The following is a 20,391-nucleotide window of genomic DNA, read 5'->3' as shown; positions in this document are numbered from 1 at the left end:
AGGTTACATATTTTATATCCTAAGGAAATACAATAAAATAAGACAAAAATACAATATTAGGCTTAACATAGGAAAATAAAGAAACTAAAGTTACATCTTCCTCAAAATAAGAACATAAATATTAGCCTAAACTTGGTAATATATAAAATGCAAATACTTAAGATTTACTATATATTTCCCATAAATGTTCAATAAGATCCGACTGAAGTTGAAAATGAATTCCTCGATCTCGAATGTGATGATGGCGTTGAATGAAGTTTACAAATTCATTTGTATGCTCATGGGACATAGGCTCTTCAGTTATTTCATTGCTTTGTTCATAAACAAAGTCTTCTACTCGAAGATAAGTATGTCGCTCGTCTTCTACGATCATATTATGCAAAATAATGCATGCCATCATAATCTCCTTAAGTGTTTGTCGATCATAAAATCATGCCGGTCCACGTACAATAGCAAATCGAGCTTGAAGCACTCAAAAAGCTCGTTCTACATCTTTTCTTGCTGATTCTTGAGTTGCTGCAAAATGTTTATTTTTACGGCCATGTGGAGCATGAATTGTTTTGACAAACGTAGACCATGAAGGATATATACCATCGGCAAGATAGTAGCCCATCGAATAGTCATTTCCATTTATTGAGTAGTTGACCTTTGGAGCATGTCCTTCAGCAAGCTCTCTAAAAACAGAAGAGTGTTCTAGAACATTAATATCATTATGGGAGCCTGGCAATCCAAAAAATGCATGCCATATCCAGAGGTCATATGACGCTACAGCTTCTAAAATTATAGTTGGCTCGTGAATATGACCACAATACATTCCTTTCCAAGCACTTGGACAATTTTTCCATTTCCAATGCATGCAATCAATACTTCCTAACATCCCAGGAAACCCGCGACTATCTCCAACTGCGCACAATCTAGCTATATCGTTCTCATTTGGGGATCTTAAGTATTCATGGGAGAATATGCCTATGATAGCCTTAACGAATTTTTTCAAACACTTGGTTGCTGTATTTTCTGCAATCCGCAAGTATTCATCTACAAAATCTCCAGAGACTCCATAAGCTAATATTCTCATTGCAGCAGTTATTTTTTGAAGCGAGGAATGACCCAGTCTTTTAGCAGCATCTCTTCTTTGGACAAAATATGGTTCATATGCTTCAACTTTGGCTTGAATACGCAAGAAAAGATGACGTTGCATTCGAAACCTCCTGTGGAATAAATTTAGTGGATACGTCGGGGACTCAGAAAAATAATCTTGAAAGAGGCGTTGATGGCCTTCAAGCGAATTTCTTCGAATGAATGCACGTCGGGGAATAGACCTACGATGCGATGTTGAGCCTCTTTCATTACCCAAGCGTTCTTCTTCAATAGCAAGAGCTAAAATTATCTCCTCCTCCTCCTCAGATGACGAAGAGTCAAATATCTCAAAGTCAGGATCCATATGAACTCTATAGAAAGAAGTAAAATAAAAAGTGTGTAAAGAAATAAATGAAAGTGTTTGTAAAATTTTGTAAAATAATGACATTATTTATAAGTGAAGTTTTGAGAAAATCAAAAGAATATTCTTAGTATATACCGAAGAATATGCTAAGAATATTCTTTCACAATAATCAAAGAAGAATATCCATGGAATATACCAAAAAATATCTTCAAAATATTATATATATATATCAAAGAAGAATATCCATAGAATATACCAAAAAATATATTCACAATATTATATTATATTTAAATATTTCCAATGAAAACTCCCAAAATATATTTTGAGAATAATAAAATTTTTTATTTATAATTATTTTTAGAATAATTGATATTTTAGTCTATCTTATAAATTTGGATAAATTTAAATTATAATATAATTATGTGATATTACATATGGGTAGATATTGTAAACATTAAAATATATAAATATATTATTGATAGTTATAGAAAATATTTTAAATGAATAAAAAATATTTGAAAATATAATATTTAAATGATATAGAGAAAAAAATAAAGAATCTGATGTATGATAAAATGTAAAACTTAGAGGTAAAATAGAAAAATGTGTGTTTTGGAGAGGTATTTTAAAAGATGAAGTAGAGCACCGATGAGCAGGGCTCTAAGCGATACTTTTGAAAAAAAAATTGGAGACCTCTGTTAAACTGAAAAATTAAAATATAAATATAAAAGTTTGTGTTTTACAATCCCTAAAGCTACACAATCGGGAGCCTCCTCACGGCTCACGCCTCACGCCTCACTCGCCCTCTCTTTCTCTGTGTCCCGCCGGCCCGCCACCGCGACAACCTGCAGAGGCAGATTTACCGGCGGAGAAACCTATTGTCCCTCCCAGGTTTGCTCACCGGGAACCTCTTAAGCTAATTCCCGAAGGTTTTAACTTCTATACCTTTTACCGTGTTTCACATGATATTGATATATGAAGTTTGATTAATTTCCTTGTTTCTTCTCTTCTCTCTCGGTATCTCTCTTTCCTCTTTGTTCTCTCTCTCTCGATTACTTTGCCCTTTGCCATCATCGCCGAGTTCCTCTCCCTCATCTATTCCGACTCCGTGTGCCGCCGCCATCATTTTGCCTCCATCGCTGCCTACTTCTAATTCGTCTTCGTGAAGATGTGAATTTATATGATAATTATTTGAATCTGTTTGTTAGTTATTATTTAGTAAAAAACTAATTGATTCTAATGCATGCCATAGAATTTTTAGTAAATCTGTTAGCTTGGTTCCAAGAATTTGAACATTTCTGCAAACCCATAATAAGTTGTTGATTCAACATGTTCATTCAGGACTTTACCAAGTGAATTTAACATGAGTTGAAGGACACTGCATTATAAATTTATTCAGGTCAGGTCACCGCTGATTCAGAGTTTAATCAAAGTAAAATGATCCCATCAGCTAGTTGTTTGTCAAGACCACTTCGGTCAAATTCTCTCCCAAAAATTAGCATATCCAACTAATTCATATTTAGTAATCTGCATTACACCCCTTTAGAGCCAACGTCCACGACGCCTTCCTCGCTCGTTCCATGACGTCCATGGCGACCCACTCTGGGCTTCTCGACAAGCCGCCCCTTCTGCGATGTGTGTCGACGTTCACGGTGGTCCACTCCAGAATTCTCCATAGGTCGCCCTTTCCGTGATGTGTGTCTACGTCTGTGATGAAACCCACTTTGGGTTTCTCCCCAAGTTTCCTCCTTCATATAGTTGATTAGTGATTTTTCTTTATTGTGTTTCGATTTCTTCATTTGAGTGTTTTTTTTTTCTCTCACTATTACAGTTTTACTCATGAAATATTTAATCATGTTTTTAGTGATGTGACGTGAGATTTTCACTTTGAATTAGTGATTTTATTTGGATTAAAATTCATAGTTCTTGTTTGTGTGTTCATGATTGAACCATTATGTGCATCTGTGTGGTGCTATATGTTTGGAAACAATTATCTTCAAGTAAAAACAATGCTTAGTTTATTGTGTATGGGAATTAAGAGAAAGTAGATTTTCTTTGTAGTGCAACCCACAAAAGAGAAGTTTTTTGAGATAAAGGAGACAGGAGGGTTCTTCTTTTTGGCAATGGCGGCTTCTGCCAAAACTCTCACAGCTAGGAATGATTCTTTGAATGAAGATTGGACAATAGTTGTACCTCGACGAGGTCGCCGCAGAGGAAGAACTAATCCCTTAATTCAAACTCGAGAACCACTGCCACAGCAACAAGCGATACCTTGGACTCCAACAGATTTTGAAGTTGATTCTCTTAGAGAATCCAAATTGATACAGAAGATGGAATTGTGTATGAAGAAACTTGAGACTTCTCAGTTTTTTCTTACTTTATTGGATCAAATTCAATCTCAAGAAATTTTGCATAACTTGCAAAAGGTTTTAGGTTTTGATTCAAACATGCAGATGGTAATATATGGTATTGGCAGCATCGAATCCTATGAAAACCCTCGATTGCAACTGAGTCTTGCACTTCTGCTAAAAAGAAAGTTCAGCTGGATTGGAGGCATTGAGGTGTTTGACCCAGTTCTTTCTACCACAGAATCTCAGGTTTTGGAAGTTCTGGGTTGCTTAGTCTTATCTATTGATGAGCAGGGTCGGCGAAAGGCACTAAAGCCAACTATATTTTTCATGCCGCATTGTGAAGCAGAGTTGTATGACAATCTTTTAGAGGAGAATTGGAGAGTTGGGCTTTTGAAAAACATAGTATTGCTTGGGAATAGCTTTGAGAACTATGAACAATATGCATCCCAATTTAAGAACTCAGTTGTTGCATTAGCTAGGCATATCTTTTCAATTAGTAAATTCACGGATGAGTTCAAAATTAAGACAGTTTCAGATGATTATTATGGCGCTTTCCATGATTCAAGCTGGCATTTTTTCAGCCCAGTTGTTGATCCAGGGTCGCAATCTAGTAATTTTGATTGCATTCCAGAAATTTGAATAAATTGCATTGTATTTTTTTTTATTACATAGCTTCTCTTTTGATTTTGTTGTTAATTTGTTTTAGCTCCTCTTGTCTCCTAATATTTTGTGCATCTTGCACTTGAATTCTATATAAACACATTTGTCTTTATTGTATTATAATTGTTTTCTTTTAGCTTCTCTAGTCTCTTAAAATTTTACACCTGACACTTGAAGACCATATAAACAAATTAATCTTTCTTGTTTTTCATTCTTTTCTTCCAACACAACACTAAAACTGTTTAACTATCTCTTGTCTTCAATTATACACAATAAATTTGAGAGAGACAATTTTTCATGGATCTGGCTTCATAATTTTTTCTAAAATATGTCATTTGCAAAATTTTTGATATTCTTTTTCTCCATATATTTTAGACCTTGTCTCATTTAATTCTAGGGCTAGATAGAATGATGTTTCTTTTGTCATATTACTTCGTGCTTTTGGAGTGCATTCAGTCTTGTGAAGTAAGATGATCAAGGATATGAAAGGAGATACAAGGAATTGGACATATTGTAAACAAACTAGTGATTTGAATATTCACACCAAAGCTTCAAGTATCAGGCATCAGGTCAAAACAAAAATGGCAAAGGTTGAAAAGAAAAATTGATTTTTGGTGCTCACATTTCTAGAATGGACCATTTGCTTTACAAATGTTATTTTAATGTAGAAATACACAGACATCATGAACAGTATTAAAATGAAGATTTAAGTTCTAGAAAAAATATAGCCCTAGGTGATATTATTTTCAAGGTCGACTCAAATGACAGTACGAAGGCCTCTTAGACATGGGCCAAGCAATTTATAACCCTTACCTCTAAATTCCAATTCACTGTTACTGGTCACATCTCCACCATTTTTGTCAATTAAGTTATTATTTTTTGAAGTTTTGAATTTCAAGTGACATAATTTTTGAGGCTATATTATATTCTCTAGATTATGTAGGTTTAATAAGCTGAATTCATAATTGTGTGATTTTTGAATTTTGGCAGGTGAAGTTGGGACATTATCTAACATTTCAAAGAGCAAATGGATCTTGAAGCCAAAAGCTTTGGACGTGGTAATAGGCTATACTGATTATTTGATTGTTTATTGTACTAATGTTTGGTAGATTTACAATTTTGAAATAACTGATACTTGATTTATGGTCCAAATTTTGAAGGGTGTGAGTTTATTTTTTGACTAGGCTTTTGTCCTTGTTCTAGTTGTTCTTGTTTTTGGGTGGTGGGGGAATGCCAATTGTGGTTGCTGTCCTTTTGAATGGAGGCAGTTATATTCTGTCAATATTATCTGTATTATTTTAAATGTCTGCTTATTGTGTCACTGATCAGATCTCCATGTTGGAGAGTATTTCATGGGGTTTAAACGCAGTGATAAAACAAACTGAGCTGTATATAACCCACTTGATCGTGAAATGATCATCTGGAAAAGTCCATGGAAGGAACTTGCTCAAACATACACAATTTTAATGCTTAAATGGTTGGACAATTCTATTCCTTAAGTCTATGATTTAAAATATGGTTGTGAAATATCATTGTCATTTTCTGTTTTATTAAGAGTTTACGTTAAGATGGAAATGGTTGGAGAGATGCATGAATAAAGCAGTTGGCTTATGTGTTTGGGGTCATGTACATTGCATACCTAGTCATATGTGTCCCTATATTTCATGCGTATAAGCTTGAGACAAAAGTTCTTTAGGATGTGCTGATTTGGCACCAATCTCTCGAGCATATGAGGTTCTTTTGCATGCAACAATGTGGTGCCAATGCTTACTCGGTATTTTTGGCTATATTAGCAAATCTATTGTAGGTCTTGATCATGTTGAATCAACACTTCATTATGGGTTTGCAGAAATTTTCAGTTTCTTCAAATGGTTAAGAGATTGAACAATGCTTACTCGGTATTTTTGGCTCGAGGAAAGTAGTAATTTGGGCTGTTGGGTGCAAGAATAATGCAGGGTCAAAAGATAAACTAAACAATGTTATCTTGAACTGACTCCTATTTGCTGTGACTTAGAACACTGTTTCTTTCTTTTCTTTTAGATTCAATTTTAGTTATCTTGAACCATGCATACATAGAGTGTTAATTGAAATCATGGTACATTATAAAATCTTCGAATGATTGTCAGGGCTGCGGGAACTTGGTGGTGCTGTTGATCTCATAAATCAGTACAAACTTAGGCCTCATTACGAATTTTTTTGCAGAATGCCCATTCCTCCATCAATATCTGGGACCCAGTATTTACATAATGTGGTTGGAAACCTTGAAATCTGTAAAGGGGAAGGGATGGAATTTGATCAGCTCTTTGAAAATGGCGCATTTTTGCGAAAAAGAGATGCATGTATTCATCCTTTTAATCTGAACGTCCTAGCTGACGCCTTTCATATGAGGGATGGCACTTCTGTTAACCTTTCTCTTGTAAGACACTAAATATGTACTTCGATGAATTCTGAATGGATTTTATTCTCCCTATATTGGGTATGACTCACCAGCTATAATACATTCAACTTATTGTGATGTTAACAGGCAGAGAAAGGGATTCCTACTACTGTGGCAAAGCTTAAGAGTGAGTTGAATGAAAAGGAAAAGAAACGCAAAAGGCTCAATAGCAAGATTAAAGCAACTAAGGATTGTAATAAGCACAAATCCCTGCACAAGAATAAAACTTGTCAGAAGGAAAAAGATTACGACTTTTCTTGTGGCTCTAATCTTGAGGACTTAAGGAAACAAGGAGAGAAGGTATGCACCCTTTGATGCTCTTTTATATTGACTGACATTCTACTGAACCTTAAACTAACTTTCTTTCGAAACTGGGCTCCACCTAACTGTATAATATTTGAGGAATATGAAACTATAGCGATTGTCATGTAAGTAGGAACTTAAACCTCAAATCTTGTTAGAACAAACCATAGGCTTGGTTGTTTGAGCTGCTTCTCTTGGGTTAAAATAGCATTCTTGAGACCCTATTGAAATGGGGAAAGCTAAAGGTGATAGATTTGAAGTTCATTCCTATATTTCTAGGGATATCAAAGGTGTAAAAACACTAACAACTTAATGATTCTTTGATGAAGACAATAAAAGAACCCTTAGTTTAAATAACGGAGAAATTTCATTTGACATATTCAAAGTAAATTTCAAGAAAAAAAGAAGAAATATTAATAGTAAATCAGCATTAGTCTAGTTCATCTTATATTTTTGGAGATAAATATTAAGTAACATAGCATCATTTATCATAATTTGCTGAATTCTTTTCTTGATTCTTATTCTTATTTTTTTATATATAAGCCATCCCCATATATTATTTGAGCTGATTTTCATCACGCTTAATGTAGAGAGGAGGACAGAGAGACTACTGGAGTAATTTGAGATGAAAGTAATTCATTAATTCGTTAAAAGAGAACTTTTTTGTTGTTATGGTCTTTGTTATGACCAACATTTTACATCAAAATTTCTTTGTTACTATTAAGGGTTTTTTTTCTTCATTTAAATTGTAAAATGAATAAAGAATTAATATTTACAATGATTGTTATTTTTTTTTTCTTTATCACTAGGTTTGTAGGTTATTATTGTTATCACTAGTTCACTTTTAGTGATACAACTTCCATATATGTTTCAGGTACGAAAATATCTGAACTTATAATTTTATAAAAATATTAGAGATATCAATGGAAATTTAAAAAATTCATGGAAATCACAATATTTGTCTAAAATATCGGTTGAGGACAAGAAATGATGTAGAATGTTAGCATTGTGGCAAGAAAGGCCACATGGAGAGTGAATGTTGCGAGTAACGTAGGCACTACCATTTCTAATGGAGATGAAGTGATCTTTGTCTATGATGATAATCATGTTAATTTGGCATCACGAGATACATTCCATGGAACTTCTTGAAGGGATTTTTTAAAATCATATACTAGTAGTGATTTTGGTTATGTGAGGATGGGTACAGATAATTTATCAAGGATAGTTGGATGAGGAGATGTTTTCCTGGAAACGAATACTAGTTGTCGTTTATTTTTGAAATATGTGAGACATGTACATGACATACGTCTTATTCTAATATCCATAGGTTTACTAGACGAATAAGGCTATACAGGTGTGTTTGGGGATAAAAAGTGGAAGTTAACTCAAAATTCGTTGGTGATAGCTCAAGGCAAGAAGATAAACACCCTTTACATGATAGAAGCCAAAATCAGTGATGGGTGCGTGAATGCTCTTCTATTGAATTGTAGCATAAATGACCCATCATGAGTAAGAAAGGACTACATGATTTAACCAAATATAGAGACTAATTGGTGTTAAAGCAAAAGATACACTTCTAAAATTGTGTATTCATTGTTGGCTTGAAAGTAACATAGATCTTTTTCTTTCATTACAAGGCTCCACATAGAATACCCAATATTTTAGATTTGGTGCAGTATGATGTTTGTGGTCCAATGATCATTAGTACTTATGGAGGTGCTGTGCATTTTATTACCTTTATTGATGATCTTTCTAGAAAAGGTTTGGGTGTATGCGCTGAAGACAAAAGATTAGAAATTTAAAGTGTTCAGATTTGGGTGTATGCGCTCAAGACAAAAGATTAGAAATTTAAAGTGTTCAACTAGTATCATGTTAGTGTCGAATGAGAAACTAGCATAAATTTGAAATGCGTTCGCACGGATAATAGAGGAGAATATATGGGAGTGTTCATACATTACTGCAAAAAATGGAATTAGACATGAACATTTTGTTCTTAAAACGCTTCAGGATCTATTTCTTGGCAACTTGGACAACTTATAACGATGTTTGTCCCGCACATCACTAGGAAGATCGAGATCGTTCATACATTACTGCAAAACTAATTGAACATTTTGTTCTTAAAACGCTTCAGAATAATGGAGTAGCTGAGAGGATGAACAGATTAATAGTGGAAAAAGTTAGAACAATGTTGTTTGATGCTAAGCTAGAAAAAAGCCTTTGAAGTGAAGCTTTGATGACTGCAACTAATTTAATCAACCTATCTCATTCAACTCCATTGAATGGTGATGTTCCAAATAAGTTTTGGACACGAAAATATATATTCTACTACCGTTTTTAAAAGTGTTTAGCTGTAGAGTATATATGGTCATATTCCTAAAAAGTGAAAGATCGAAGTTCAAATGGAAGACAAAATATAGAAGATATTTAAAAAGATGCAAAGCCTATTAATTTGAAAATATATCCAATCAACTTGTATATAGTTTCTCTTCTAGAGATTTATGGCAGAGATGTAATAGAATATGTTGGAGATATAGAGAATAAGTCTCCAATCGGTGATGATCGAACTTAAGAAATAGTTGATGGCAACAAAAGCTGTAATACTATTGACAATATGGTTGGCAGTCTCGATGACGAAGAACAAGGTCCTCAAGAGCCATTTGTTGGACCTCAATTAAGAAGATTAAGAAGGATACCTTGGGGCAAGGGCATGATGACACACTATTATCGCATATGGCTGCAATCAAAGAAGACAAGACTACAGATTTCTCTATATTAAGATAGGGTTTCTTGAATTATAAAGGCTAGGTATGCGTGCCGAATGACCATGAGATTAAGATGAAGATATTAGAAGAGGCACACACTACTCAATAATCAGTTCACCCGGGGTCTACCAAGATGACTCAAGACCTTAAGGCATTATATTGGTGGTCGGGAATGAAGAAAGACGTAGCAAAGTATGTGTCCAAATGCTTAATATGCCAGAAAGTAAAGGCAGAACATCAGCGACCCACAGGCTTATTACAACCGCTTAGTATACCAGAATGGAAGTGGGAAGACATAGCTATGGACTTCATGACAGGATTATCACGAACAAGTAAGCAACACGACTCGACTTGGGTTGTAGTGGATAGACTCACTAAGTTAGCTCATTTCCTGCATGTCAAGACTACGTACACTGTGGACCAGTACGCAGACATCTATGTTCGAGAAATTGTACGACTGCATGGAATCCCTAAGACCATAGTATCCGACACAGGTTCGGTGTTCATATCGAGATTTTGGGGAAGCTTGCAGCAAGCCATGAGTACTAAACTAAGTCTCAGTACAATATTTCATCCTCAGACCGACGGACAATTCGAGTGTACCATACATATTTTAAAAGATATATTGTGCGCTTGTGTACTAGACTTCAGAGGATTATGGAGTATGTATTTGCCACTTATATAATTCTCCTACAATAATAACTCCCAGGCAACGATCGGTATGATACCCTATGAGCTACTTTATGGAAGGAAATGCCGGTCGCCGTTACATTGGGACGAGGTAGGAGAAAGACAACTTTTTGGACCCAAGGCTGTTAGAGAGGCTCAAGATGCAATGGAACTGATTAGAAAGCTTATGCTCGCTGCCCAGAGTCGACAAAAGAGTTATGCAGATGCCAAGTGACGAGATGTGGAATTCAAGGTCGGAGGTCAAGTCTTCTTAAGAATATCTCCAATGAAAGGAGTGAAGCGGTTCAGGAATAAAGGCAAACTTAGTCCCCGATACATAGATCCTTTTGAGATATTGGACAAGGTGGGACCAGTAGCATATAGATTAGCCCTACCGCTAGCTCTAGCAAACAACCACAATGTGTTTCACATCTCGATGCTGCATAGATATGTGTCAGATCCATCCCACGTTCTCAAGTATGATATGTTAGCACTTCGGAAAGACCTAAGTTAGGAGGAACGACTAGTTCGCATCCTGGAGAACGGGGTAAAGGAATTACAGTCTAAGAGTATTCCAATAGTCAAGGTTTTATGAAGTAATAGTACAGAACGGGAGGCAATGTGAGAATTAGAGGAAGACATCTGAGCATTGTATCTGGAATTGTTTGTTAAGTAAATTCCGGGGATAAAATTCTTTTTTGTAGGGGAGAATTGTAGCGTCTCAGAATTTTACTTAGTTAGATAGTAATAGTGTGTGCTGTAGTGTTTTAGTTTTCGTAGTTATTGGTTCAAGCCGAGAATTTTTTGGAAACTCAGAGATAGTTATGGATTTTATTAGTTTAACTTATAGTTTAGAAATATTAATTTTATCACAAGGTTTGATTATTGAAGCTGGTCCTAGAAATATTATTTATTATAACCAAAGGTTTAGATAGAATAATTAAAGATGTTTAAGGATTTTAGATTAATAAATTAATCAAGGATAAACTTAGGAAGTCTAGAACCTTCCCTCAGATGTTAGGATCTCGTATTACTTAGTCAAAGTGGTTTAAACAACTTCAAGTGTGCTGAAAGTGTGCGAAAACGTGGTTTAATATATCAGCGTAAGCCGATATATCGCATTTATAAGGGTCAATATATCGCCTATGTTGATATGAAAGACACGTCGACTTCGCACGAACGAAACCACAGAGCCTCGTGAATATGGGGCAGGCGATATATCGCCTATAGGGGCAATATATCAGCTCCACTTGCATATTTTGAAACTCTGTCGAATCCGAGTTAGAAACAGCTCTCAACAACTTGGATTTGCTCTTGAATGATTTTGATCGAGTTCTGGGCATCTGTTGAGCAGAAAACTTCATTTTTATTAATTTATTTATTCATTTTAAAGGGAGTTAGTTTTATTCCTTGAACTCTATAAATAGGACTCTTCACTTAGCCATTTGCATCATCTTTCAAACACTTCTCAAAGCCTCCAAGCTGCTAAATTCATTTAAAGAGAGAAACACTAGGGTTTTGGGGTTGAAAGCTTTCAAATCTAAGCTTTTCTAAACACTTGGAAAGTAAGCTAAAGTGTGATTTCGGTATTGAGGTGAAGATTGAAGTTCTAAGCTATCTAAGATACTCTTAATCCTCAAGTTTAGTTCAATACAATTCCTCTTATTCTTTTCTTTGACCTCAAATCCTAATTTGTTATAATGACTTTTGGTTAAGTGTTTGATTTCTTTGAAAGTTAAGGTTTTCTGTAAGTTCTTATCTTGATGGTTTAGATCTTGTTTTCTTTAGGAAACTTATGGCTTTATTGTTTGGTTTTAGGAGTTTCCAATCTTGCACATGTCTCTAATACCCTGGTTTTGGTAAGGAAAATAAGTTAGATTTTATGTGCTATGATTATATGCTATGTGCTTTGTGTATGTATGTTGTTTTTATGTTTTTAGTCGCTTGAGAAATATGGTTGCTTAGAAAGCAAATAGGCAAATCCCGAGATTTTTATCATTATCGTAGACTATAGTTGTGTTTAAACCTACCTTTAATTAGTAGAAATAGGACTATATTGGTTTCTATCACATACTACGGTAAGAGTTAATGACCATTAATATTGTAGTCAATTTTTATGTTTTATGTTATGCTTTAGTAGTTTCTCCTTACTGGGCATTAGACTCATTCTTTTTTATTTAGATGATGCAGGTAAATGAACATGGAAGGCGGGATGGATCCTAGGTGTCTTGGCATGTATTTTGGGAGAGGACTAAAGGAATGGACCGATAAAATCGATCGAGGATGACGTTGACATTTGAGTATTTTATTTATGTATTTATGATTTTCGCATTTAGTATTTGAACATTTAATTAAATGTTTTGTTTTTTTTTATTATGATTTTATGTAATAACAATGAGATCCCGTATTTTAGGTTTTCTATAATAAAGTTCTATTATTTTATGTATATATATATCCAAAAGATAGTAGTATGTCTTAGTGGTTTTTAAAGGTCCGAAGTCTTTAAGTTAGTCGGGTCTTTACAGTTGGTACCAGAGCCACGGTTCATATGCATGGAGTTCTCCTTGATACACACGCAAAAGGTCAAAATCTAACCACCAATGTAAGTATTTATGTTATGAATATTATGTTTATGTTAAAATCTAACGTTCTAGTCATTATGTTTTTAGAAAAAATAAATGGAGCTATGACTTATCAAGATATCTGTGCCATTAAGGCATTGAAAAGAGTTAGAGAGCCAAGGGATACAATATGAGTGCTAGAAAGAATCACTCAAAGATTGATCAAATTTCACAAGGAGATAGTTCACCTTCGAATCACTAGGCAAATTATGATGAGAGCCATGGTACAATATGTCCTAGTAATTAGGCTATTTAAGGATTTGCCTTTTGTGGTTTCGAAATTGGAAGAATTATGGGAAACTATGGATAATGAAGATGACTTACCGGTAGCTATTAGATATTATTTTCTTATATTTAGGTTTACATTATAGGTTTGAGATTAAATTCACTAATGCACAAAAGAATAATATCCTAATGAATATTCCCCATGGTAGTTTCGAAGCTTATGATATTGATGATTATGAGGAAATAACTGATGATATGCTTAGATGAATGGTGAGATGTAGAAGATCTTGATTTTTAGAAATTTTACTCTAATTATTGTTAGTATTGTATATTTATTTATTTTGAATTATTATTGTAATAAGTGATTTTTTTTTCCAAATGAATAAAGTTATTATTTTGAATGGCATGTATGGATTTTTTGTTTTGAATTTAATTTATTTGTATACTCATAATTCACTTAGAATAAATTCAATAAATAATGATTGCGTTCGATGAGGGTGGATACAAATCAATGAACTGGGTTTTGTATTGAGAGGTTAGGGGGCCATAGTAGTGGGAGCGATTTTACTAATCCTAGTCCTCCCTCAATATGGTTAACTTTGGAATATCGACAAGTTTCGAACTTGAGTATTAAGTCATATAGGGTGGTTAGAAACAAACTTAGAAAATAATAAATGTTAACTTTGGAACAGCGATAAGTTTCGAACCTGAGTATTAAGTCATATAGGGTGGTTAGAAACAAATTTAGAAAATAATAAATATGACCTAATAGTCTAAGTATAGAAACACACCCTAATTTAAAAAGATGGCTGACATATTTTTTCATAAGAAATCATAACTGATAGGTCTAAGTTATGTTTGCTTAGACTAAGTTTTGTCTTAGAAACTATTAGGGTAAGTTCTAACATGTTTTTCTCGATTGTTAGAACTTTGCTGAAGATGTTGCTTCGAAGGTCTGCACGCACTAATGGAAATTCCCCCAGCACTGCCAACGAGACTCACGAGGCCCCTCCAGTCCGAAGAAGGGGGATACACATTGCCACTGCTGCCGCTAATAGAAATGCACCACCTTCGGTTGACAAAAACACTGAGATTATTCGGTTGACAATAATGCTGAGATTATCCGGTTACGACAACAAGTAGAAGAATTACTGTAGCAACAACGACAACCTCAGCCGCAGCCTTAGTCACAGCGACAGCTTCAACTGCAGCCTTAGCCAGCGGATCAAGCACCCCAGCAAGGGAAGAATGGAGGATATCCCTATGAGGGATGACTGATGGAAAATTACGCGCCCTATTCAGCTCAGTATATAGAGCCAGTCTACGAGTGTTTTCGTAAGCAACACGTTCTAAATTTTGAAGGGACAACCGACCCCTTTGAGGCTGGAGAGTGGCTCAGGAATGTCCAAGCGGCCAGCCCGCGCGTCTCCTGCTACTGCGGATCCTGATGTAACATGTCATTCGTGAGCTACGCTTCCCAATCCAGGGCGTTTCTTCTTGCCCTCTTATGACGAGTTTAATGTTGCCCCCACCCACTTCCCTAGCTACGAACTTTATGGAGGTCCTCCGCCTTGTTCATATAGTGGGTCATCTATACCTATCCATCCAGGTGCCCCTGGTTCGAGTGAGGTACCATGGGAGAATCACGCGTTGGCTCCTTACATACAAAGGTTTACCCGTGCTGCCGAGGATATCGCAGAGACCGAGTGGAGGAGCCTTGAGGGTTTTAACATGACCGAGCTGGGGCAGGCCCTTATGCAGTCCACAACTTGGGTAAGTTTGCATCTTGCAATATTTTATTGTGTGTGTGCTTCCTTATACATATATTTCCTAAATCTTGACCTCTTATATGTGCACCCCTTTTCTTTTGCAGACTTCTCTCGTGGCTTAGCACTTAACAATTTATGCGAGATATTTGTCCTCAGACGAGGCAGAAAAATGCTGATTGACCGCTAAAATCTAGGAGCTCAAGAAGCGGCTTGGAGAGGATCGTTGCTCTTGAGGCAGAATTGGCAGAGGTTGAGTATAAATCGGTGGAGCGTACCCTTTATGGTGTGTGGAAACAAAATCCTAGCTTCAATTTCTCCTCATTCGGTGATCATGCTATTGTTAAGGTTGCCGAATGGAATGCTCGCGGCGGGAAACCATGAAGTTTTTTTAAGCCCTGTCTTTTGCCCCCTTTCATGGGAAGTTTATATTTACTTATTTTGACTTGGTTGTAACGCTACTTAATTATTGTGCCTATGAGGTTTCTCCAGGTCATTTGCTTCTCACGGTGAACTTTGACAAGTCCTCATGGTTTATTCTTGTTTTGTGATGGAACACTATTATGTTCTTTTATCTGATTAGGCTTCTTATTAGCACTTCCTTAATCATAAAGGGTTCCCTTTGGGACCTCTTTACTGCGTTTGGCATATGTCTGTTGGTGCACCTTGGCTGCTTGTAAGGGTATGTTGACCATTTGAGTTCTTGCTATCATTTTATATATTTATTACGCGCACTTGTTATTTTATGTGAAAAGTGTCCTTCTCGTCACATGCATAGTACTATTTTTATAATGGTCTCTTTCAGGACCCTTTTTGGCTAGACGGCTTAGTGGCCGCTCTAGGCTTATTGGTGGATGCCCCACTTGAGACCATACCCCTCGTGGAGGTGTTAACCTATCGCGAGGTTGTCCTTGTAGAACCTGTCGACTCCCTTGACATCCATAATGATAGCTAATCTTTATGAATTCAAGAAGTGCTCTAGGTTTATCAGCGGATGTCCTCATTGAGACCATACCCCTCGCAGAGGTGTCTAGCCTTTGTTGTGAGGTTATCCCTGTAGGACCTTTTGACTCCCTCGATATCCATAAGGGGAGCTAACCCTCATGAACTCAAAAGGTGCCTTGCAAGGTTTTCTTCTTTATTTCTATTTTTTTACTATATACTCTGCCCGCAAGTGGTTGGCGAGATTTATCTCGTCAGACACTTTGATCATTTTGCTCATGTACTTTGATAATTTCAATTGGCAATTGGTATACAAGAGGAAAATATGTGCTTCGCGTAAATAAGGAGTGTGACATGCCAATAAAAAACATATTTATTAAGAGTGAGTAAAGTACATAGGTATTCATGGTAACAATGTGTCTACTTCATACCAGGGCAACTAGGTGACCCCTTTAATTCATAGCTGCCTCTGAGGGGAGGACTTACAACTACTCTGGGAGGTTAACTAAGGTAACCTCTTTGATTCATCATACCAAAAATTGAGCTTTACTCAATATTCCCTCTCAGGCTCGTATCCTTTGCTCGGATGCATTCTAAAGTTCTTTCATAGAAGTCGCCTATGTCCTCTATTTCTCTCTTGAGCACACTTCCCTACATTTCGCCCTTCGGATGTACCCCTGCGGTGATGGCCATTCTCAACTCGTCTTTAGATAAACCTCCCACTATGGCTACCTCCACGTTAAAGCGCTGGATATACTTTTTCAGGCTTTCATTTTTGCCTTGCTTTACATCAACATGGCTCCTAGCGGGTGTCGCATAGTTAGGGAAGGTGCATTGTTGCGAGAGGCATTCCCCTCCTCGAGATGTCGTGTACGATTTTTTGGGGTGAGATGGGAGAGGTTCTTCTTAGATCTCCTTCGAAAGTGGGGATTTTTCCATGGACTTATTGGCTTCCAACACCTCCTAACTCTGGCTTGTAAATCAACAAGCAACTGATGCCAGTTTTCAGGAGCTGGCTGTGGAATTTGACTCTGGTTATTCTCTTGACCCTGTCTGTCATTCTGGCCCTGATCATCCTGGCCAGCTGATGAATCTATCTGCCTTGGAATCATATTATCAACTTATACTATGTTGCAACAATCAATATGACCAGTTAGGTAGTAATAACTAAACCTTTTGCCACCTCACGGTCCAAGATCAAGCAGAGATATTCATCCATGTTCCAAAATTATACTGATAAACATAATGATTCATGATCATAGCAATTAACATTTAGTAATCAACAATTAACAATTAACGATGCTAATAAGCATGTTCTTGCAATATCAGTGCTAATAAGCACGTTCTTGCTTATCATGCAGTAGTCAAGGCTCAACCTTATTAATGTTTCATATGCATGCATGTAAAACATTTATATTCTATTTAAGCAGTTAAACACATAACCACATAAATAGTTTCCAAACCATGAGTCGAGCTTGTTTTCAGTGGCGAGTGTACATGCCCAGCCAGTCTATAGGAACCCCTAAACCTTGACACACTCTGATACCAAGTTGTAACGCCCTGGATTACCCAAGACCGTCACCTTGTGTACTTTAAATAGTGCTTAACTCGCTAAACGAGTCATTAGGTTATAAATGTGCATCTAGGTGTAATTAATAGGCCAGGGTAAAAATCTTGATCAAAAGGAATGTATATAATTTATTTAAAATGTTAAACTGTACATGGGCCCATAAAAGTGTTTACAAAGTTATTTACAATCCAAAATGATCATTACAGTATAAAAGTTACAACCCGCTGACCTAAGCGGTAAAAATAGGGTTAAACCCTAGTTCCCCTGAGAAACACCTTGGCCATGGTGGTCAAGCGGCCACATATGTACACATCGCCACCTAAGCTCTCCACTCAAGGCTGGGTGAGCTTTTCTTTCCCTTTACCTGCACCACATAGCACCCGTGAGCCAAGGCTCAACAAGAAAACTTATTACTACATGTATACATTATAAATAATTGATTCTGGGGCTTGTAGCCTTAATAAGATGATAACTAATAAGTTATTCTGGGTAGATGACTAATAAGTCTCTCTGGATAGGTGACTAATGAGTCACTTTCTGGGTAGGTGACTAATGAGTCACTCTCTGGGGCCCTGCGCCCTAAGCCATGTGATATTTCAGTCACGTAAGCCTTTTGGCCCTGACTCTAAGTAACTAGCCTTTAGACTATACAAGCGCTTTAGTTTTCTTAGACCAATAGGCCAGTCAAGCATTTAATGCTCATATTGATTAGATCTAACCATTTTGGCCTGCGTTAAGCACATTAATGCCACTCTTGACTCATAAGTCGATACCATACGACTAGTGCTCAGTTCTACTGTCGATCATGACTGATAAGTCAAGACTTCAAGACCAGTACTAACACCGATGTCGTTTCTGACTAATAAGCTAGTGCCATTCACAAATACGGAAAGTTGCTAGGCATTTACAATGCAATCAATGTCCATATATATATATAGCACTCAACATGCCTCATCAATAACCATGCATTTCACATACTGGGTGCAGTTTTCTTACATCTGGTTCGAGCGTGAAATAATAAAATAACTACCATTGAGAACGATCGGTCCTTAAGCCCCTTAGTGGTCACCTAATCATAACCAAGTATGAAATTCCATCAATAAAATGAGTAATAAAAGGTTCATGGTCTAAAACCCTGCTCTCGGGACCTCGAATCCTACTAAAACGGTTAGTAGATTTGATCCTGAGCCTTAAGCAATGAAAATCTGCGCGTAAAACTCTTAAAAACCCATCTTGGCACATAAGGGAGGGGCGGGCCGCGACCTGCTTCCCAGGGGTCGCGATGTGGCTCCAAGATAGAGAGCCCCTATCTGGGGTGCCAGGGGCGGGCCGCGACTTGACCCAGAGTGTCACGGCGTGCCTGCTAGACAACAACCAGGGGAGGCTCTGGAATGGGTTCAAGTCGCAACTTGCATGAACTCAGTCACGAACCCATCTCCCCTGCCTATTTCTCAATTTAAACTTCAATCAAATCTTCATCAAATCAATCCCAAATTCACAACCAAACATTCACACAACATCACCCCTAGTTTAACAACAAAACCCAAGCCTTAAACCACTTGAAACCTCATCAAACTCTCAATTACAGAATCCAAAATATCAAACTAAACATAACCTCAAAACAGAGTAAATATTCAGAATTTCGAGCTAAAGAAACTTACCTAAATTTCAAAATGAACCCCCTTCAGTTGCTGATCACAAGTCTAAACCCTCAAGCCTTAATTCCCAAGTTGAATCCTCAAGTTTAGCTTCAAAATTCTAACCTGAGAGAAAGAGAAAGAGATGATCGAGAGGTGAAGAGAAGGAAGCTCTGTTTTGCCTTGGTTTAATTCCACAACCTTCTAACCTTAAGTACATCTAATGGCTAAAAAACCAAAATGCCCCCAAGGTCATTCAATTCCTTCAAAGCTTACAAGGGAAAAACTAATATTTCCCACTTATCCCGTTAATCATAATTAATAACCTCCAATTCCCGTTACTCCCAATTTCCTCAAATAGTTATAAAATCCTATCCCATTACCCATTCATTATCGGTACTGTACTAAGCATCAAATTACCCCTAGACTCACCCCAAGCGTGGTAATTAATCCTGTTATGACAAAACCGCTAACTTGCAACATAGGATCGTCTCATGCCGAATAGCTCGAACAAATCCACATAATAATGTGGTCTCACCCATAAATCACAAACATGCACATAAATATACAATTATGCTCTTAATGCCAAAATTATGAAAATGCTCTTCCAATAAGAAGTGGGTCCACATGCATGCAATTATCATCATATCATAATATAATTCACATAATCATGCATACAATCATATAATTGCATATTAAATCAATTATGGTCCTCCTAACCCCCTAATCCAGGCATTGAGCCATATTAGGGAAATTGATACATTACAACTATCCCCTCCTTACATAAATTTTGTCCTAGAAATTTACATGAACAGCTCGGGATACTAACTCTGCATATCTAACTCCAGCTCCGAGGTCGCTTCCTCAACCTTGCTGTTCCTCCATAATACTTTAAGCAAATGTATAATTTTATTCCTCAGGGCCTTGTCCTTTCTGTCTAATATCTGGATTGGCTGTTCCACATAGGAGAGATTTGCCTCAAGCTCTAGATCCTCGTAACTCAAAAC

General features: G+C 36.6%; 2 protein-coding genes across 12 annotated transcripts; one reads left to right on the top strand and one right to left on the bottom strand.

The window, feature by feature from the left end:
- Positions 1-472: 472 nt before the first annotated feature.
- LOC133799469 (uncharacterized) lies at positions 473-2,564 on the bottom strand. The gene is made up of 2 exons (XM_062237484.1): positions 2,404-2,564; positions 473-1,448 (listed from the first exon to the last, which is right to left on the bottom strand). The coding sequence occupies exons 1-2, from the start codon at positions 2,562-2,564 to the stop codon at positions 473-475; spliced, it is 1,137 nt and encodes a 378-aa protein (XP_062093468.1).
- On the top strand, positions 2,174-13,069 carry LOC133801401 (protein SENSITIVITY TO RED LIGHT REDUCED 1). Of its 11 annotated transcripts, none has more exons than XM_062239594.1 (6): positions 2,176-2,370; positions 3,490-5,042; positions 5,443-5,510; positions 6,579-6,868; positions 6,977-7,189; positions 12,814-13,069. In XM_062239594.1, exon 2 carries the CDS (start codon positions 3,565-3,567, stop codon positions 4,429-4,431), a length of 867 nt encoding a protein of 288 aa, XP_062095578.1. In that variant the 5' UTR covers positions 2,176-2,370; positions 3,490-3,564; the 3' UTR covers positions 4,432-5,042; positions 5,443-5,510; positions 6,579-6,868; positions 6,977-7,189; positions 12,814-13,069. The 11 variants fall into 11 exon arrangements, with proteins under 11 accessions (XP_062095586.1, XP_062095583.1, XP_062095585.1 ...); XM_062239595.1 differs by having other exon boundaries at positions 12,805-13,069; XM_062239597.1 differs by lacking the exon at positions 12,814-13,069 and adding an exon at positions 7,783-7,994 and having other exon boundaries at positions 2,176-2,332; positions 3,503-5,042.
- The last annotated feature ends 7,322 nt before the right edge of the window (positions 13,070-20,391 follow it).

The sequence above is a fragment of the Humulus lupulus genome, chromosome 9 (assembly GCF_963169125.1).
Source record: "Humulus lupulus chromosome 9, drHumLupu1.1, whole genome shotgun sequence".
In the NCBI taxonomy this organism is placed as follows: domain Eukaryota; kingdom Viridiplantae; phylum Streptophyta; class Magnoliopsida; order Rosales; family Cannabaceae; genus Humulus; species Humulus lupulus.
This window is presented reverse-complemented; position numbering and strand designations above follow the sequence as displayed.